Here is a 20,864-nt window from a genome sequence, read left to right as displayed (position 1 = left end):
ACAATCCATGTGACAGAAGTCTGCAATAATCGAGTAGAATGAAGAAGTAATGAAAGTCGCTAGTATCAGTTGTTGAGCTGCCATGGATTTTAGGTAAATGATCTCTTACAGATTAGCACACAGACATGCATATCATGAGATCTTGTCTCCCTATCAGCTCAGAAGTCTCTCAAAACCATTTAACCCAAACCCTGCAAGATCCTTTGGCATCATCCCCTAGGGGCATAGCTAAGCTTCCCTGGACTCTGGTGCAAACAAATTGGGGGTCTCACAATATCTGATCATTAGTAAAGCCTATCTCACATAAATATCCTTTTGAGGAAAGCCTCTGCTAAGGAACATATCAAGTTGGCTCTTCTATTGGCAATGAGGGAGATGTAGACAGGTACTCTTGTACAGATTCTCCCCAGACTGTTTAAGCCACAACTTGCACAGACCTGGGAATGTGCACATTCTTTTGGTCCTCCCTTCCTATTATACTCCACTCTCCTTGTTCTTGGCACAATATATATGGTCCTAGTTCGGTGTAGTAAATAGCCGGCAACGTTTTCTGTGCATGGAGGTGGATTTACATGGGGAAAAAGTCAGACCCATGCAAAACCCAGTTGGTTTTTAAGTGTTAACAGAACATAACCAGGAAGATGAGAAATATCTGTACTAAGGTAAGATCTGGCCCTATTTCCCAGAGTTATGGGCTAACAGCTATTAGCCCAGACATGAGCTGTCACTTCCCAGTCATTGGTTCAGACAGCAGTTATCAACTCCCAGAGCCATGGGCCCAGTAACAGTTATCACTTCCCAGAGCCATTGGTCCAATCACAGTTATCACCTCCCAGAGCCACGGGCCCAGTAACAATTATCATCTCCCAGAGCCACGGGCCCAGTAACAGTTATCTCCCAGAGTCATGGGCCCAGTAACAGTTATCACCTCCCAGAGCCATGGGCCCAGTAACAGTTATCACCTCCCAGAGCCATGGGCCCAGTAACAGTTATCACCTCCCAGAGCCATGGGCCCAGTAACAGTTATCACCTCCCAGAGCCATGGGCCCAGTAACAGTTATCACCTCCCAGAGCCATGGGCCCAGTAACAGTTTCACCTCCCAGAGCTGGGCCTTGACAACAGCTGTTACCTTAAACAGTCATTGGCCCAGACAACAGTTACTGCAGAGCCATAGAACCAGTAACAGTTGTCATTATTCAGAGCCATGGGTACAGTAACAATTGTTACCTCCCAGAACCAGGTGCCTAGACAATAATTGTCACCTCCCAGAGGCATGGGTCCAGAAAACAGTTGCAATGTTCCTGGGCCATGGACCAAGACAATAGATGTTACCTTCCAGATCCATGGACCTAGACAACAGCTGTTACCTCATAAAGCCATTGGCTCCCAGAGCCATAGGTCCAGTAACAGCTGTAACCTTTCAGAGCCATGAGACCTGTAATAGTCCCAGAGCCAAAGGCCTAGGCAACCACTATTACCTTTCAGAACTGTGGGACCACTAACATTTGTCACCTTCCAGAGCCATGGGTCCAGTAACTGTTGTTATCTCCTAGAGCCATGGGCCTAGACAACCATTGTCACCTTCCAGAGACATGGGTCCAGACAACCATTCCTACCTTTCTGAGCCATGGACCCAGACAACAGATGTTACCCTCCAGAAACATAATCCTAGACAACAGCTATTACCTCCAAAAGTCATGGGCTTAGACAAAAGTTACTACCTCCCAGAGTAATATGAAGAGTAACAGTTGTCCCCTTCTAAAGTCATGGGCCTAGACAACTGCTGTTACTTCTGAAACTCATGGGCCCATTAACAAACAGTTGTTACCTCCTAGAGCCATGGCCCTAGACAACATATGTTACCTCTCAGAGCCATGGGCCTAGACAACATATGTTACCTCCAAACGCCATTGGTCCAGACAATAGTATTTTTCCAGAGTCACAGGCCCAGTAACAGTTGTCACCTTCCACAGCCATGGGCCCAGTATTAGTCCCGGAGCCATGGGCCTAGACAACTGCTGTTACCACCCAGAACTATGGACATAGTAACAGTTGTCACCTCCCATACACTGCTGCCGAGCCGCTGTTTTGGCCAACTGTATGTTGATGGACACTTTCTAAGGTAAGTAGTACATTGACTGTATTAATTATTAATTGCAATAGTAAACTGACTGTATTAATTATTAATTGCAGTAGTAAACTGATTTGAGGCTCAGTTACATATGAGCAATTTAATGGCTCAGTACAATGAGATTAATTCTTCTTATTATTATTATTAATTCCTTTTTGACAAAAAATGTCCAATTTAAGAAAAAAAAAACACATTGCCTAAAATGTTTTGCAAAAAAATTTCAGAAAGAGTTTAACTTTACACTAAGCGATTAAATATCCCACAGCTGGGGCTAAAGCCCTTCCTGGACAATATATATCCCCGTGTTCCTGTGTGCCTGCGCTGTATAGTAATGACCAGGCGATTATTCACACATCGAGTCACAAAAAAAAAAAAATGAAGAAATCTCACTCTGTGTAAAGCCGCCATCACTGAGAACGTTAATAGCACCATTGCTGTGCGCCGTGGCATGAGGCTGGCCGATAACAAATAGATCAAGGCACTTTATGAGTCGAAATAAAACAACTGCAAAGAAAAAGTACAAGTGCTTCGAACATGGCTTATGTAAAATAGAAAATGCAAAAATAGCATGACAGTTCTCATTATACAAAAAGTGCAATTTTCACTAAGGATGCAGCGCCGGTTCTCTCCGGAAAAAAAATCCATACTTGAAATATCAATGGCCAAAACTGTAAACTTCTTAGAATATCTCTATAAAATCTAAAATATATAACAAAAGGCTAAAGAGAACATGTTTGGCCGGTGACGCGTACGATCCAATGGACGGCTTTTCTGTGTATTCTCTGTAAAAAAAACGGCTTTGTACTTCAGATTCCCCTAAAACACGCAGTCTTTGTATCGTTATCTTACAGTAATATAACACCAGAACTCATGCAGCATTTTACAAGGACGTGTGCAGCAAGATGACAAGGGGGAGCAGCTAAATCGTTTTCGGCCTCCATAGTTCACATTATAAACATCGCCAGACAAATACACTGAAAGGAAGAGAAGGGAAATAATTAAATTAACACAATTCTATTTTTCTTAAGAAATATACAGTTTGCATTATGTGATACACTACTGTGCAAATGTTTTAGACAGGTGTGAAAAAATGCTAAAAATTAAGAAATTTATATTTGGTGTGACCACCCTTTCCCTTCAAAACAGCATCAATGGTACACTTAAACACAGTTTTTGAAGGAACTCAAACATCTTGGAGAACTAATCACAGATCTTCTGAGAATGTAGGCTGCCTCAAATCCTTCTGTCTCTTCATGTCACCTCAGACAGACTCCATGAAGGTGAGATCAGGGCTCTGTGGGGGCCAAACTATCACTTCCAGGACTTTACGCTGAAGATAGTTCTTAATGACATTAGCTGCATGTTTGGGGGTCGTTGCCCTGCTGCAGAATAAATTTGGGGCCAATCGCACTCCTGGCTGATGGTATGCCATGATGGACAAGTATCTGCCTGTATTTCTTGGCATTGAGGATACCATTGATCCTGACCAAATCTCCAACTCCCATTTTCAGAATTGCAGCCCCAAACTTGCAAGGGACCTCCACCATGCTTCACTGTATCATGCAGACACTCATTATTGTACCGCTCTCCAGCCCTTCACCCCTTTCACATTTTGACTCATAAGTCCAGGGCACCTGCTGCCATTTTTCTGAACCCCAATTCCTCTTTTCATGCATAGTTGAGTTGCTTAGTCTTGTATCCATGTCTGAGGTATGGCTTTTTGGGCACAATTCTTCCATTAAGACCACTTCTGGCCAGACTTCTATGGACAGTAGATGGGTGTACCTGAGCCCACTGGTTTCCACCAGTTATGTCCTGATGGCACTGTTGGACATCTTCTGATGTAGAAGGGAAGTAAGCATTATGTCTCTCATCTGGTGCACTAAGTTTCCTTGGCCAATCACTGTGTCTGCAGTCCTCAACATTGCCCGTTTATGTGTGCTTCTTCAAAAGACCTTGAACAGCACATCTTGAAATCCCAGTCTGCTTTGAAATCTTTGCCCGAGGACAGTATAACTAACTTGTGTCTTGTTGCTGTGTTCAGTCTATACTTACTATCAGCAAAGATAGCAATTTATAAATATCTCAATGGGGATCTCAGCTTAGAAAAAAAGCTGTTCAGTCAAAGGGATTGCATGAGGACTCGAGGGCATACAATGTGATTAGAGGAGAAGCGTTTTAACCTCAGGCAACGTGGGGGGTTCTTTACTGTTAGGGCTACAAGATTGTGGAATTCTCTACCACAAGAGGTGGTTTCTGCGGGAAGTATGGTGGCTTTCAAAAGACTCTTAGACGTACATCTCAAGGATCAGAACATTCAGGGCTATGTGAGATGATTACGGCCACACACACCGACACAGGTTGAACTGGATGGACTATTGTCTTTATTCAACCTCACCTACTATGTAACTATGTAACTATGTAAATAACAAACGGGATCCCTTAGGATGGGATGTCCTTCTGTCTTCAGCCTTGCCATTGTGTGGCAATCTTACATAATCCCTGACTTTGTGCAAGTGTAAGAATTGATGCTGATTTGAATCCAAAGACACACCAAATATTGATATAAGATTTTTCTTCCGTTCGCTCACTTTGCATTTTGTAAATTGATAAAAATAAACAATTGAAATATATATTTTTGAAAGCATTCTTTCTTTACAGCATTTATTCACACCTGCCTAAAACTTTTTCATAGTACTGAAGTGTGTAGTCTGACACAAAGTAGATATGCACATCTCAAACCTGAGGGTTCACTGGGGAATCTGCCAATTACTGCAGTAATCAACACTTCTATGGTGATCGCTGCAATCGACCAGGTTGAGTGCAAGCAGCCTCCCCTCTGTACACTGACCACAGGGCCAGTGAATTCAAGGCATTCTCTGACAAGGTGGGGAGTGTGAAGTCATTACCCCTCCTCTCCATCGTGTCCATTCATAAAATGCTTTTTGTAATTGTTTCAATGAATATAAGCCATTCTCTGATAGGACATGGTGGAGAAGAGGGCTTGTGACATCACAATCTCCACATAATCCAATGAGAGAACGCCTTGAATTTGTTGAAAAAAATACAAGGCATTCAATGAATGGTGGCAGTACGCAGAGGGACAGTCCACTGCCAGATTGTGGGGGAGCCCCACCTGCAAGGGGAGGAGATGATCAGGTAAGTAAAACGGTTTCTCCTCTCCCCTGGACAAAACAAACTTTTAACCTTTGCAGTGCAGGCACAGTCCCACTGCATGGGGTCATTTTTTACCTGCCTGGAGCTGGGTTTTAAACTTAAAATCCGTTCACACTAGTGCGACTTGTCATGTGACTTTGGACACAAAAGTTGCATGACAAGTCGCAGCTGATTGATTTCAGTAGCATTGTTCCAATCTATGTGACTTAAAGTCGCAGCTACTTTGAAAAGGTTCCAGTGCTACTTTGATGCAACTTGCTTGCGACTTGAGTGCCAGAGAGTGTAAAGTCGCACTTGAAATCTATGGAGTTGCACTAGTGTGAGCAGAGCCCTAAATCCATTGATTTAATGGTTTCCGCAAAACAGTTAGTTACATGCCTTGAATGTGTCACAGTTGCTTGTGTTCTCATACCAACTGCCAAGCCATCAAATGTCACAACTAATCACATGTGCAGCACAACTGCAAACCAAATGGAGGCTAAGATGGCAGCTTCCTTGGCTGTAAGACAGGCGGGTTTAGTTCCGCTTCAACTCCAGCCAAAACATTTCCCTCAGTCAGGTCTTTATTGCTGCCTGTGATCCCCACTAAAGTGATTTATAATCGCTTCCAGTGAAGTCATCAGGAAGTTCCTAGCCACTCTGCCTAACAAAAGCCTAATGCTTACAGACCTCAATGGCTCAAGCTAAAATCTACTCCACCAGCTGCAACTCCTTGCCCTTCCCTCCCTGCTTTATTCCTATGCTAGATTAGGTTCAGTTAGAGAGAGTCTGAAGGTACACAACTTGATGAAACCTAAAATGCTCCATCGCATTAGACTCATGAGTGCACCCTGAATTAAATGTGTATATGTCAAATAAATATTGTGTAAAAAGAAGTAAAGGAAAATGTATGAAATACTGCTTTTGAAACAAATAAAATAAATTGGACCTAAACCAGTTTCCCTTTAAGCAAGTTACATTTCTTAAGTCTTTTCTGGTTTCCATAATAGTAAGTAGTAATTAAATCTCTAAAGTACTGATAAAGGAAAGTGGTTGTTACCTGCAGTCATCCCCTCCAGTGCTTATAAGATATTTGTCATCATGCGAGAAGCGTACATTAGTCACATGTGCCGAGTGACCAAAATACCGCTTATGTTTGGCCTGGAAAGAAAGCACAATCATATAAATCACCATCTCATCCTTGGACAATCTTTATAGGCACAGAAAGCATATTTCATTACTGTGCATTATTTGTATTGTGTAGGATCAAAAATAAGAATACACATCAATTTACAATGTTTATCACTCTTTAAAATGCCTCTAGCTTCAGTCTGGCATTTCTGCAGTATGGCCACTAGACGAAGAATACGTAATTATTTCCTATGATCATCAGCTCCATCTGGTGGCCATATTGTGTTATTTTTCAGATTCACCCTATTCCTTATGAATGAATAACAGTCGACCTGGATAGAATATAGCCTGCTAATGCTAACATATAATTTTGCCCTCATTCGCACAGAACTAATGCACATGCATTTTCACAGGACAAATAGCTCTGCAGATTTTCTTTGTGAGATGAAATAGCAAATCCAAATAAGCAAGACTTTTAGTGGGTGATTTAGCGGTTTCATGTGACAAAAGTAAATTTCAGATTAGATTAGAGTGCACTAAGTAAATAGAAACCCAACATGTCAAGCTTTAAATTTGCACATGTCCGCAAAACAACAATGAACTTCGATACCCTATATTTTCTATAATTGGGGCTTTAAAAACTCCTACAGGTCATCAGTTTAGAATTACAGTAATTGTGAATATTGACCCTAAAATTTTTGCTCTCTCTACAGCGCATGTGAGGACAACATGGGTATCGTAAGTGGCGTTTTTGTATGTAGGCACCCTGGGTTTGTGATCATGTGTGTGTGCACGTGGGGGCAAGGTGGGGGAGTGATTTAAGTGCTTGGGTGTAACTTGTTTTAGTGAAAGTAGAAAAACGAAAATCTTTTGGTATTACATAGAGAACAAAGAGTCCCCTATGTGGTATAATATGTTTAAGACAGGTTCTCTTTAATGAGACATCATGGATCTTTTAGACCCTGATGTCTTTTTTGCCTTCCATTGAAGCTAATGAAGTGCAGATCACTGTACAGCCACCAAATCACTTTCATTAGAAAACCACCGGGAGTGTGTAAAGCCCCCTGCTGCCACCGCTATAATGCATACGGCGGTGGCATTAAAAGGGTTAAATAAATTAAATTGGAAAAACACAGATTTGGCCATGTTAAAATTAGCTGATACTGGAGTTCTTTAAATCAAACAAATCTGAATCATGGGAGGATTCAAGGACTGCATTTGACAATACTTGGAAACACAGGGGTTTATTTACTGAAACTGGAGAGTGCAAAATCTGGCGCAGCTCTGCATGGTAGCCAATCAGCTTCTAACTACAGCTTGTTCAATTAAACTTTGACAAAAAAGAAAAACCTGGAAGCTGATTGGCTTCTATACAGAGCTGCACCAGATTTTGCACTCTCCAGTTTTAATAAATCAACCCCATTTTGTAAAGTTTAGAAGACCCGGCTCTTTGATGCCAAGTCTCCAGTATTTTGTTTGTCTTGTATCCACAGCAGTCAGGGGCGTAACTACAGGGGTTGCAATTGCTACCGGGCCCCATACTCCAGGGGGCCCGGTAGCAAAACAGTGGGTGAACTTCCAGGATCTCAAAGGTCACACTTGCGACCGGGCCCTGGCATTGCACCACTGTGGGGAGGCCCCAAGATTGCAGGAAGGGGGCCCACTGCAGAACTTGTGAAAGGATCCTGCTGCGGGACCATAATAAAAGGCCATGCAACGAGAGTAAAGAGCCCCAGGATTAGTGGGAAGAGTCCCGGGCTTGAAGGGAAGGGCCCCGGCCAGGGGTCTGGGGGGCCCTTCATGGTTTCTTGCATCGGGGCCCTGAAGGTTCTAGTTACGCCTCTGACAGCAGTGCTGTATTTTGGCTTAGGCCAACAAGGCCCAGGCCTAGGGCGGCACTTTGCAGGGGGGCAGCAAAAAAAGCCGCCCCCCCCCCTCCACCTGAGACTCTATTGGCCACTGGTTGCTAGAGCCGCCTCTCTCACCCCCTCTCTATCACCCCCCTCTCTCTCTCCCTCTCATCCCCCCTCTCACTCTTTGATTCCCCCTCTCTCTCTCACCCCCCCTCTCTTTCATCCCCCCCTCTCCCTCCCTCACCCACCCCACTCTCTCTCTCCTTCACACTTCTCTCTCTCCCACCCCCTCTCACCCCCCCTTATGAGATCTCAGGAGTTAATGCTGGGACTTGTAGTCCTTCAATTTTGGAGGGAGCAACATCTGTTAAAAAAGGAGTGGGGCATATTTACATAGGAGGGAGCGCCCAATTTTAGTCTTGCTTAGGGCAGCACAAAACCAAAATACACCACTGATCCACAGAACAGATGGAGGTTGGGAAACAGGTCATTCAGGTTTCCGCTCACATCTAGGTGTTTTTTATGGTGATTTTCTGCTCTACTGCTGTGCAATAACAGACCTCCGTCAGCCTGACAGCTGGCCACAAATGAATATTGTACTTGAATATGTCTCAGCACAGACCTGCATAGGGTTCATAACTGTACAGAGGTCACCAGTCTCTTTGCCAGCTTTTCTAGCATACACAGCCCAGTACACCCAGTATACCCAGTGATTACTCCAAACATATCAATGGAGGGCATTCAGAATGCAGAAATTCTACAATCATACTTTACTTACAAACTTTTCAGTGCAAGGAAAGTCAAAAAGTTTAACAAGGCCGAAGTCATCTCCTGTGGCGATGTTTAGACCAGCATGGGACACGCTGGCACAGTTTACATCGGCTTTATCTGCATTTCGTGGCCAGATTCCAATCACTTCATCCCCCAGGATACTGCAAATAACAAGACATCTATGAGAACAATGCACACTCCCTATTGTTATCTCTAGACAATAATCCATCATACATCATTAGTTCAAAAATAACAGTGAAGCCAGGAGGTCATTTCCAGAAAAGTCAGAGAACCTTCCCAGAAAAGTCAGAGAACCTTTCCAGAAAAGTCAGAGAACCTTCCCAGAAAAGTCAGAGAACCTTCCCAGAAAAGTCAGAGAACCTTTCCAGAAAAGTCAGAGAACCTTTCCAGAAAAGTCAGAGATCCTTTCCAGAAAAGTCAGAGATCCTTTCCAGAAAAGTCAGAGATCCTTTCCAGAAAAGTCAGAGATCCTTTCCAGAAAAAGGGGGAAAGAGGTTGAAATGAACTGTCAGTCCACTGTAAACTGATGACTCAACTATAGGCCATTCACATTAGTCCCCATCCCCCCAATATAATACTCTCACGGCCTTCACACACTCAAGGGACCAGTGTTAATTTTGGCAGCAAATTTCAATTTAGTTTTAGTCTTAGTCTTAGGACTAAAATGGCATTTTAGTTTTAGTCCCATTTTAGTCTTCTGCAAGTGTTTTAGTTTTAGTCGTATTTAGTCGACTAAAACTCCAGTATATTTTAGTCAACTAAAACGCCCTACATTTTAGTCGACTAAAACTCATTTTAGTCATCTATAATCAAATGGGTGTAGTTCAATTGTAATTTGTAATGCATTATTTAAGCATTTCTCTACAATTTTCAAACTCATTATATACTACTGCTGGTCCTGGAGTGAAAAATCTAATATGTTATTATTTATGCTTTGAGCATGCACCAGTGTTAATTTTTGGCAGCAAATTTCGATTTAGTTTTAGTTATAGTCTTTTGACTAAAATGCCATTTTAGTTTTAGTCATATTTTAGTCTTAAGACTAAAATGCCATTTTAGTTTTAGTCGTATTCTAGTCATCTGAATTGTGTTAGTCGACGAAAACGTTTTAGTCGGTTTTAGTCGACGAAATTAACACTGCAAGGGACAAGTCGGGAGGACGCCAGTTACCATATTCATATGTACATATTCCGAAAAAATTAGGCTTGTGTCTTATATTACCTTGTCCATGTGGCCCACGTAATCCTTTCTATAACTGCTGGGTCGGTTATCTGCTTTCCTGATGGCACTTCATGGACTTGACGTTTGTAAGCACCAGTTGCTACCTGAAAATAAAAACATGTCTATTCCAGATAGAAGCAGCACAGCACAGAAGTCTTCTTTGTCAAAGTGCTAGTGATGACACAATTGATACGCTAAGATAAATATATTATAGAAGTGATCTTGAACATGGTGTGTCATGGTAGGTGTATAATCTTTTCCTGGGGGATAAATATTACAAAAACTGAACCTGCATAACAGTAATTACTAAGGCTAGCTGGATACTGTATTTAAAGCGGAACTTTACCCATAAAGACTTGATATAAAATAATGTTCTTTAGCAAGGAACATACATTCCACATTAATAACTATGCTACCAGAATTGAATTAGTTAGCTGTAAATTGCCTCCTGGATTGCTCCAGGTTCTTCTTGCTGGAGGCTGCCATTTTGCTGAAGCCCAGAGTCCCTGAATAGCAGTAAATCGTAAAGCGGAGCTAAACCCATCGATTAAACGGGTTAAAAAAAAAGTTACATTCCTGAAATGCCGGGATTACTAACTGTCAATTTGCTTGTGTTCTCATCCAAACTGTTAAACCATCAAATAGCTGGTGTCATAACTGATCACATGTGCAGTACCATGGCAGTTGAAGATCAAACAGAAGCAGCATTCTTGGCTGTAAAGGATAGGAGGGTTGAATTCTGCTTTAAAGTGGTTGTTGAGGCTGAAGGTTTCTTATCTTCATGCATTTTATGCATGAAGGTAAAAAAACCTTTAGTTTGCAGCTCCCCCCTCCACCCCCCCCCTAATACTTACCTATGTCCAATCTCAATCCAGCAATTTGCGTAAGACCTGAGGCTCTGCCGGGTCTCTCCCTCCTGATTGGCTGAAATGCAACAGCAGGAGCCATTGTCTCCCGCTGCTGTCAATCACAGCCAGTGAGGAGGGGGCAGGCTGAGCCATGCTCTCTGTGTCTAACGGACAGGGCCGGCCTTTGGGGTGTGCGAGCTGTGCGGCCGCACAGGGCGCCATGGGCACCAGGGGCGCCGCGCGGCCATCACAGCTCGCAGATGATCAGGCCGCACAGCGGGAGGTAAGCGGCGACCAAGGCCTGGAGGTTCAGTGTGGGGGTCTCTGATGTAAGGGGAGGTCTGTGTGGGGGTCTCTGCTGTAAGGGGGGGCTCTGTGTGGGGGGGGTCTCTGATGTAAGAAGGGCTCTGTGGGGGGAGTCTCTGGTGTAAGGGGGGGCTCTGTGGGGGTCTCTAATGTAAGGGGGTCTTTGATGTAAGAGGGGCTCTGTGAGGGGTCTCTAATGTAAGGGGGGCTAAGTTATTAGTGATCATAAAAAAGAAAAGTCAAATAGAGGAAAAAAAAGTGCAAGAAAATGTGCAGGTGGGGGGGGGAGGGGGCTCACGCGCGCGGAGGGGGGCGCCACAGGATTAGCTCGCACAGGGCGCCTGAACACCTAAGGTCGGCCCTGCTAATGGACACAGAGAGCCAGGTCAGGAGCGAGCACGCACCAGTGCCCTCAAAGCAAGTGGCTTCCTATGGGTGCACTGGTGCGTGCACGCTACCAAGCCGGCTCTCTGTGTCCATAAGACACAGAGGGCGTGGCTCAGCCTTGAAATGTGTTGACTGTATACTTCCTTGGCTACATCCCTTGAAATGTGTTGGCTGTATACTACATTCTTAACTAATCAAGACTATAAAGACATGCAAATGTCTTGGCTGTATACTTCCTAGGCTACATCCCTTGAAATATGTTGGCTGTATACACATTCTTAACTAATCAAGACTATAAAGGTACATGCACATGGTCATATGAAAACATAGCAACTAGCATGCAGAATCTTGCAGCCAATAGCTGGCAGCAAGATCCTGCATAAAAAGTGCTCTGTACATTGTATGCATGTAACTTATGAGCAATGTTTAGATGTATACAGCTTTACAGCATAAATGGCTTAACTAAATCACTTTGACTGTACCAGGCGCTCCTTGCCACTTGACCAAACACGACAAACAGTCTTTTATATATTTCATACCTGAATATATTTACTGTCAGCAGAAAAGTCCATCTGTATGACAAAGCTGGCGATGTCTTTGCAGTAACCAATTCTATTTAATGATGTGCCTTGTGTGATATCATAGAAATCAACCGTGTTTTCTGCAGAGCCAACTGCCAGATATCTGTTATCAGGACTGAATCTGGAAAGTGAGGAACAAAGTTAGTATAAAGGTATCGTGGTGCTATTGCTTTCAGAGAAAACAATATACAATATAGTACATTTTTTAATTTTTTGTTTCTAGATTGTAAGCTCTAACGAGCGGGGCCCTCTGATTCCCCCTGTATTGAATTGTATTGTAACTGTACTGTCTGCCCTCATGTTGTAAGGTCAAGTAAAACTTTGGACAGAGGGGTGGCTGTGGATGTAGTATACTTGGATTTTGCAAAAGCATTTGACACAGTTCCCCACACACGGCTAATTTGTAAGGTAAAGTCTACTGGCTTGGAAAGATCGGTTTGTAATTGGATAGAAAATTGGCTAAAAGATAGAATTCAGAGAGTAGTGGTTAATGATTCCTACTCTGAATGGTCTAAGGTTATCAGTGGTGTACCCCAAGGTTCAGTGTTGGGACCCTTACCTTTTAATATCTTTATAAATTATATAGGGTCTGGGATTAAAAGTACAATTTCAGTCTTTGCAGATGACACCAAGCTTTGCAGTGGAATAACTTCTTTACATGATGTCTCCAACTTACAAGTTGAACTCAATGCACTGTTTCATTGGGCAACTATGTGGCAAATGAGGTTTAATGTTGATAAATGTAAAGTTATGCACTTGGGGGCCAAGAATAGGCATGCATCATACATACTAGGTGAAGTAAAACTGGGGGAATCCATAGCGGAGAAGGATCTGGGTGTTCTGGTAGATCATAAGCTTAATAATAGCATGCAATGCCAAGCCGCTGTTTCCAAGTCCATTAACAGAGGCATGGACTCCAGAGAGAGAGAGATATAATTTTGCCCCTGTACAAATCATTAGTAAGACCTCATCTGGAATATGCAGTTCAGTTTTGGGAGCCAGTTCTTAAAAAGGATATCGAGGAACTTGAGAAAGTGCAGAGAAGGGCAACCAAACTGATAAGAGGCATGGAGGACCTCAGCTATGAGAAAAGATTAGAGGAACTGAATTTATTCTCTCTTGAGAAGAGGAGATTAAGAGGGGATATGATCAACATGTATAAATACATAAGGGGTCCATATAGTGAACTTGGTGTTGAGTTGTTCACTTTAAGGTCAACACAGAGGACAAGGGGGCACTCTTTATGTCTGGAGGAAAACAGATTTCGTCTCCAAATATGGAAAGGTTTCTTCACCGTAAGAGCTGTGAATATGTGGAATAGACTCCCTCCAGAGGCGGTTCTGGCCAGCTCACTAGATTGCTTTAAAGAAGGCCTGGATTCTTTCCTAGGTGTACATAATATAAATGGGTACTAACATTTTTTAGGTAAAGTTGATCCAGGGAATATCCGATTGCCTCTCCGGGGATCAGGAAGACATTTTTTTTTCTCCTGCTGTAGCAAATTGGATCATGCTTTCCCGGGGTTTTTTCGCCTTCCTCTAGATCAACTGCGGGTATAGTATTGTGTATATGGGATTGTATGGTTGGGTTTTCAATACTGTTTTTTTTTTTTGGTTGAACCATCTGGACTTGTGTCTTTTTTCAACCTGACTAACTATGTTACTATGTTGTAAAGTGCTGTACAAACTGTTGGCACTATGTAAATCCTGTATAAAATAATAATAATAATTGTAGTATTGTTCTCATACTAAGGAGGGAAAGGGACTATTTCAGTTTTCTAGCTGTAATACAGCTGTCCTGTAATACGAGAGTTATTTCTTGATTAGAGTTTGGTTTGGCAATTGATTCCATGAGAATAGTTACTTTGTAAGGTCATAGCCAAGTATTGAGACTGAGGGGTTGATTTACTAAAGGCAAACACACTGCGCACTTTGCAATGTGCAGTTTCTCTAGAGCAGTTGTCTCCAAACTGTGGCCCGTGGACCGAATGTGGCCCTTTGCTTGCCATTATCCGACCCTCAGGGCACCTTCCACTGACACCAACAAGGGGACACCATTCCTTCCACTGACAGCAGGAGTGGGGAACCCATTCCTCTCACTGACACCAACAATGGGGCATTTTTCCTTACACGGACACCAACAAGGGGGCACCATTCCTTCCATTGACAGCAGGAGTGGGGAACCCATTCCTCTCACTGACATCAACAATGGTGCATTTTTCCTTACACTGACACCAACAAGGGGGCACCATTCCTTCCATTGACAGCAGGAGTGGGGAACCCATTCCTCTCACTGACACCAACAATGGGGCATTTTTCCTTACACTGACACAGATGATGAGGCACCAGCAATGGGACACTATTTCTCCCACTTATACCAATAATGGGGCACTATTGCTCAGGCACTATGTAATTTTTTTTACACCCACTGACGCTAGGGTATTTTCTACTTCCACTGGCCACTACTGCCCCCTTAAAGTCTGAAGGACAGTAAACCGGCCCTTTGTTTAGAAAGTTTGGAGTCCCCTGCTCTAGATCTTTGCAAAGAACAGCTAATCACATGCAAGGAGAATAAAAAAACAGCATATTTGCTTGCACATGATTGGATGATGAAAGTCAGCAGAGTTCTCCCTCATTTACTAAGTTTTGGAGCAATTGCATTCGCAGAGTGCAACTGCACTTTGCAAAGTGCACAGTGTACTTGCCTTTAGTAAATCAACCTCTTAATCTCAGAAGTGCAACACTGCCTGCATGGGATGTACCATGAATGCCCCTATTGGTTCTCTCTAGAAGTGCTAAATCATACCAGCAGAAGGGTCCAAAATCTTTCCATTACAGCTGAATCACGGGCCATTCAGATTGGAAAAGCTTTTACACTCCAGCGTCAAAACCTACTGATCAGTCCCAACCTCGACACATAACTAATGGCCCACTGCTAATATGGGCTGCATAACTGGCCAATAAGAATATGCAGAAAGAGGCAGGCAAGCATCTGCACTACCAGGTAGTGCCACTGCCTTGCCCAATATAATGGTTCGAAAATTTGGCTGCAGTGGCAGAGTCTTGGAGGCTACCACAGGTATGTATGTGTAAGCAGCTCAAGGTGCCTACACATAATTCTCAACAGCAGTTTTTTTAACAGAGAAGTACCAGAAAAAAACATTACTGATCTTTGGGAGGAGCCCTGATAAAACACATGATTCCATACCTGATATCTTGTATGGCACCCTTGCGGTCTCTCTTTTTGCCCCACATCTTTAGAGAATTTACAAGCAGAATAACAAACTCTCCATTCCTCATGCCGATGGTGACCATTTCTCCATTGAGACTGTAAGCAGCACAGCAGGCAGCGTAGCCCAAACTAACTTTGTTCATCAGCTTCTGTAGGAGACAAAATTAGGACACAACAATCAATCGCCATTCCACATGTAGGAGGAAAGTCTTCTATGTAGATTCCTAAATGCATGTTATACAGTACTCACTTTATCAGACAGGTCCCATATCCTTGCTGTCCCGTCATTACTGGCAGTGAGGAAGATATCTTTGGAGGGATGTGTTGCCAAACCCCAAATCTCTCCCTCCACATGGCCATTAATGAGGATGTTAGAAGCAGCATTCTTTTCTCCCACTTCAATGATTTCACCATCTTTGGTTCCCACCAACACTTTGCCCTGAGAACGAATGTAATGGGTGTTAGCACAGACACAACATGTTGGGGAATAATATGACTGAGCGATAGATAAAGAGATGCAGTACCTTCCCTCTGCATACTGATCGCACACAGTCCAGCGACTGTCCTGTCTCCAGCTGAAATGCCCGACAGCGTTTCATCTCCTGATCCCATAGTTTGACAGCACCGCCTTCCTTTGTACTAAATATAAAAGAGAAGAAAGTGTAAACATATCAAAAACTTACAATTAGATGGGAGGTAAAAGTTTAATGCATGTACATGTGTGAATTTGTATATTTAAAGCTGAATCCCAGGTATGGCAATTTTTACATAGTTTAATTGGTCCGGCTTGGACCAACGGTATGTATGTGCCACAGGGATTTTCAGCTTTCCATAGATGCTGGAAATCACTGTAGTAGGCACCGCTACTCTAGTGATTTCCACTAGCTTCCGGGTCCTGTGCTTAGCTGTTGCCTTACTGCATTGTGAATACAGGCGGTCGACCACACGGCACAAACAGCATTAGGAGAACACTTTGTATTTACTTAATTATTGTAAATTCTCTGAGTGAAGGAGGTGGCGATTGTGATGCCACCACCCTGTCCAATCAGGGAATGCTTTAAATTCATTGAGAAAATGCAAATTGTACACTGAACGGTGCCTGTGCAACGAGGCCAACCTCCTGTATCCACAGTGCAGCAGGCCAGCCTCTTGGCATGGGACCCAGAAACTTGGGGAAGATCACTGTGGTAGCTGTGCCTACTAGAGTGGTTTACCGCTTCCACGGGGATCCCACAGGTACGGCACATACAGACCTACATTGGTCCTTTTTCCTCTTTTGCCAGCCCTTCCTAGATCATTACTTTGGCCCCAAATTGTCCTGATAGAATAACAATATTATTCTGGTATTCTGGGCAGATCATGATGTTTGCATTATACCAATCACAATGCCATCACTAGAAGCGTATAAGACATGAGCTATGATGTCATGGCTCATGCGTGTGATCAATGAGTGGACTTTGCAGTGAAAATAGAACTAGGCCCCAGCTGACTTTCATGGATCGGTACGGTTGTTCCATTTATGTCCCTTAGAGTTCCAATTCCAATCCTAAAAACAAATTCATTATTTATACCACCAAGGCTACAGTAGCCATACTTACGGCCTCTCTTTCCCACCAGTTACAATCAGTCCATCACGTAGTGTTGTGTACATTGTGAAGACTGGTCCACTGTGGGCTTTGGCCACCAGTCGTATAAGAAAGTGGTCTTTCCAGACGTATACATCTCCATTGATGGCACCGGTGAAAGTTAGGCTATTCTGCAGAGACACAAGTTCATATATTTTCTGGTTAGTATGCCTCCAGACCCAGTTAAGTACAGTGCTTCATGGCCACGTAATTTTCACACATTGAAATCACCAATGATCTTACATGGCATCGAATTATGTGTACTTGCTATTTTTATTTCACTGTGAGCTGCAGTAGTCCACCTAGTTCAGGTGATCAGTTCACAACTTTGCAACTAAGGTTCCTTTCACGTTGGTGGACCGATCGGGTCTGCCTGTTGTTTTTTTAGGCAGACCTATGCACCTGTTGATACCCACTGACATCTGATCCGATCCTATTTTCCAAAAACAGACAGATGGAGGAATTAATTCCCCATATGTCTGGCGGATAGCATCAGATGACAGTCAGATGGAAACAGACATGGCGTCCATTTTCATCCGACGCTCCCATAGTAGAACGTAGGCTGTGTCCGTGTCCACCCTGTATTAGCAGAGCAGACATGAACCTGTCATCCGCCTGCTCAGCGGGGATCACAGAGAGATCCCCCACTGAGCAGGCTGATCCGCTGGCAGACTCTGCCAGTGTGAAAGGGGCCTAACTTGCAAACCTAACTTCCCCTCTGTTACTTTTCTTGGGACAACTCAAAATATGGGGGTTTCTTTCACTTTCAATGATAACAGTAAACAGGGCAAATACAGAGCATTAATCTCCTTGACGGGGACACAGACAGCAAGAACAACTGATGGGAGTTATAATCCCTCTGCACTCTATCCAAAACTAAAAAAAAGTTTAACCTTTATTTATACTTTTAGTATATATTATATTTTCTCTGGTCTCCTCAAGGTTTCACAGGCTGGGAGTTTGATTGCTCTACCCTGACTCTGGGAGAAGTTTCCGGAGCTTAGGGCAGGAAATTCAAATAACTGGCATGCATATTTACTATGTCCTGGTCAATCCCTGAGGAAAGCACCCAGAAGGTGGTAAATAGCTGGGAGAACTGAAGAGACTTATTTTTTACCCCAGCAGGGAAGGTTCTGAAATCTTGAGGGGGCTGCTTGCCTCTAAAGCACCTATGGACTGAGTTGCTGTTCACCTGGGTCTCAGCTTTGGCAGGGCTGGAGACCTAGGACTAACCTAGAGCTGGATACTGTACTGTTACAAGTTCTGCAAGCAACAAATCACAAAAAGACAACCCCCAAACTGTTTATTGGAGCCAGAATGACTGAGCTGTTGCTGGTGTGACTGGTGACCTCTGTTTGGGAAAGAACCGGTTATATTCAGCAGTCCTCACAGGGTGGTGTTACATTGGTATCATACTTACAGCACCAAAGGCAACAGAAAGCATGGTTTGCATTTTGGCATTGTCCACAGATCCAACAATCCCCTTCTTATATAGTAATGTGCTCCCCGCCAGCGTCCAGAACTTGATGTGTTTTACTCCGACAGATACAAATTGTGTGTCCGAGTCTGGACGGAATTCGGCCACAAATATTCTCTCCATGTGGCCTCCTTTACTAGCAACTTTTGCACCTAGGAAACATGAAGGCCAACTTTAAATACACAAAATTGATTTTTATGATTTTTTTTCACTGGAAAAGGAAACACCATGTGACACTGTCATAAGAGAACCCTTTTAATTAAGGAGAGTTCATTCACAATGCACATGTGTGTGTGGCTAGCATAAGACTGACACTTACCTTCTTGCCATCTCCATACAGTTATGGTGTGTTCTGGATCGACTCCCACTGACAAGAGCAGCTTTCCAGTGGCACTGAAATTAATGTATCCTACCCCCTTGGCATGGAAACACCTCAGAATGGACAGAGTCTGCTTGTTCATGGCATCCCAGATATGAATGGAAGGTGTAGCCCCTGCATTAAAGAAATCCACAGAAGTCAACAAATCCGTGTGGCCTTTAGTTCATAAACATTCGGTAATAAGGCAGAGCCCCTGGCATTTTACAATGTAGCGTTTGACCATATGCGTGAATTTTTAGAAACCATGGTGAAAGCTTTTGTAATCTGGGAACTGTATGGGCTTATTACATATAGAAATAGTATAGGAATTCCTCCCTTTTCTCCCCTTTATATCTTTCCAGATTTTCATGCAGATCAAGCCGTGCAACTTGAGAGGGCTAAGACCAATTATAGCCAGCCAGGACACTTACAAATGTCCATTTCCTTTACTTGGTGTACCTCCAGACCAGGGGTATGCAAACTGTGGCCCTCCAGATGTTGCAGAACTATAAGTCCCATGATGCATAGCAAGACTCTGACAGCCACAAGGATGACACCCAGAAGCAGAGGCATGATGGGACTCATAGTTTTTCAACAGCTGGAGGGCCACAGTTTGTTTATCTCTGCTCTAGACAAAACTTCGTTTTCTGGTTTAGGACGGAGTGGGGAACATTTAGACCCTCTGTTAATTTTGTTTTTTGCTCTCTGTGTCCCTACTGGTGTGAGTTACCCATCTCTATCCTGTTGATCACAGTCACTGAGAAAAAGTGAGGGGGAATCCAAAATTTTAGAGATGTCCCCTGAACAAGAGATATGGGGAAATCTTCTATTGGCAATACATATTGAAGGAACCTAGGTCTAAAAAGCTGGTTTGCCTCAATTTTGGAGATTTACTCTAACCTTGTCTTGTATCTCTGGGTTAGGAAGAGAATGGAAACTTCCCCCATGTTAAAAGGACATGTACTGTGAAGAAATTAACCAACTAACCAACACGCCATTGTAAAAATAAAACGGCAGATTGGCAGACTCAATTTTCAATAAGGCAGCTTGAAGCTGAAATAACCTTCTGGTACAAACACTTGATATTATATCTATAAATACTTTCAAACCCTTTTGATTCCAGGCATTAGTTTAAGCCCTGATAAAGTGGGAGTTTGTGGATCCCCATAATGCACTGGCTTCCTTTTGCTATTTGCGATAGGAAAAAGGAATTTTTGGACTCTTTTTGGTTCACTTATTTGAGAATGGTATCTTTAAACAAGTTTGTTTTTTGTCAAATGCTTTGCGTATATGCTTCCAGAATATCATGTTCTTTGGATTAGTGTTCAAACCAAACATGAAACAATGGCCTTGTTGATTGTTAATTGAGCTCATTTCATATAAGTGCAAAGTTGTACTTACTATAATGGGGGCTGGTGTCTATTAGCACAGAAAGGCAAGAGGGAGCATCACAAAAGCATATTTTTTGTAATTTTTAAATTTGTGGCCAGCTCAGTGCAATTGTGCAGAAGACAGGATAGGGAAGAGGTTTACAGTTGACAACACTGCCTGCTACTTCCGTGACGTTTCCTTAGTCTGTACAGCAGCCATTCTCAACCAGGGATCTGTGGACCGTAGGGTTCTTTGAAACGTTGCCAGGGGTTCCTTGAGCTGTGGCTGATAGTGCTCTGATAGCGCCTGTATAGTTGTCAACCACTGTAAGGGGAACATTCTTCCCACTGACCATCAAAGTAAGTGGCATTTTCTCGATGGCCCCATATAAATGT

The 20,864-nt window shown here is 43.1% G+C and overlaps 1 protein-coding gene across 6 annotated transcripts in view; it reads right to left on the bottom strand.

The window, feature by feature from the left end:
* Positions 1 to 2,350: 2,350 nt before the first annotated feature.
* The window catches only part of EML6 (EMAP like 6), a 321,021-nt gene continuing 302,507 nt past the window's right edge, over positions 2,351 to 20,864 (bottom strand). For 5 of the 6 annotated variants that reach the window (XM_082249282.1, XM_082249283.1, XM_082249284.1 and 2 more), the window contains 11 exons: positions 19,060 to 19,233; positions 18,684 to 18,892; positions 17,237 to 17,394; positions 16,163 to 16,277; positions 15,889 to 16,077; positions 15,615 to 15,787; positions 12,366 to 12,528; positions 10,286 to 10,389; positions 9,051 to 9,204; positions 6,349 to 6,449; positions 2,351 to 3,106 (listed from right to left, as the gene is read on the bottom strand). In XM_082249282.1, coding sequence (XP_082105408.1) covers positions 3,082 to 3,106; positions 6,349 to 6,449; positions 9,051 to 9,204; positions 10,286 to 10,389; positions 12,366 to 12,528; positions 15,615 to 15,787; positions 15,889 to 16,077; positions 16,163 to 16,277; positions 17,237 to 17,394; positions 18,684 to 18,892; positions 19,060 to 19,233 — 1,565 coding nt within the window. In that variant the 3' untranslated portion in view covers positions 2,351 to 3,081. Of the gene's footprint in view, positions 3,107 to 6,348; positions 6,450 to 9,050; positions 9,205 to 10,285; positions 10,390 to 12,365; positions 12,529 to 15,614; positions 15,788 to 15,888; positions 16,078 to 16,162; positions 16,278 to 17,236; positions 17,395 to 18,683; positions 18,893 to 19,059; positions 19,234 to 20,864 lie in introns of those variants that run through there. The other variant, XM_082249287.1, reaches the window with a different exon arrangement.

Source organism: Pelophylax lessonae (genome assembly GCF_965119305.1).
Source record: "Pelophylax lessonae genome assembly, chromosome: 3".
Classification (NCBI taxonomy): Eukaryota; Metazoa; Chordata; class Amphibia; order Anura; family Ranidae; genus Pelophylax; species Pelophylax lessonae.
The sequence above is the reverse complement of the archived record's forward strand: the minus strand, read 5'-3'. Positions and strand labels throughout refer to the sequence as shown.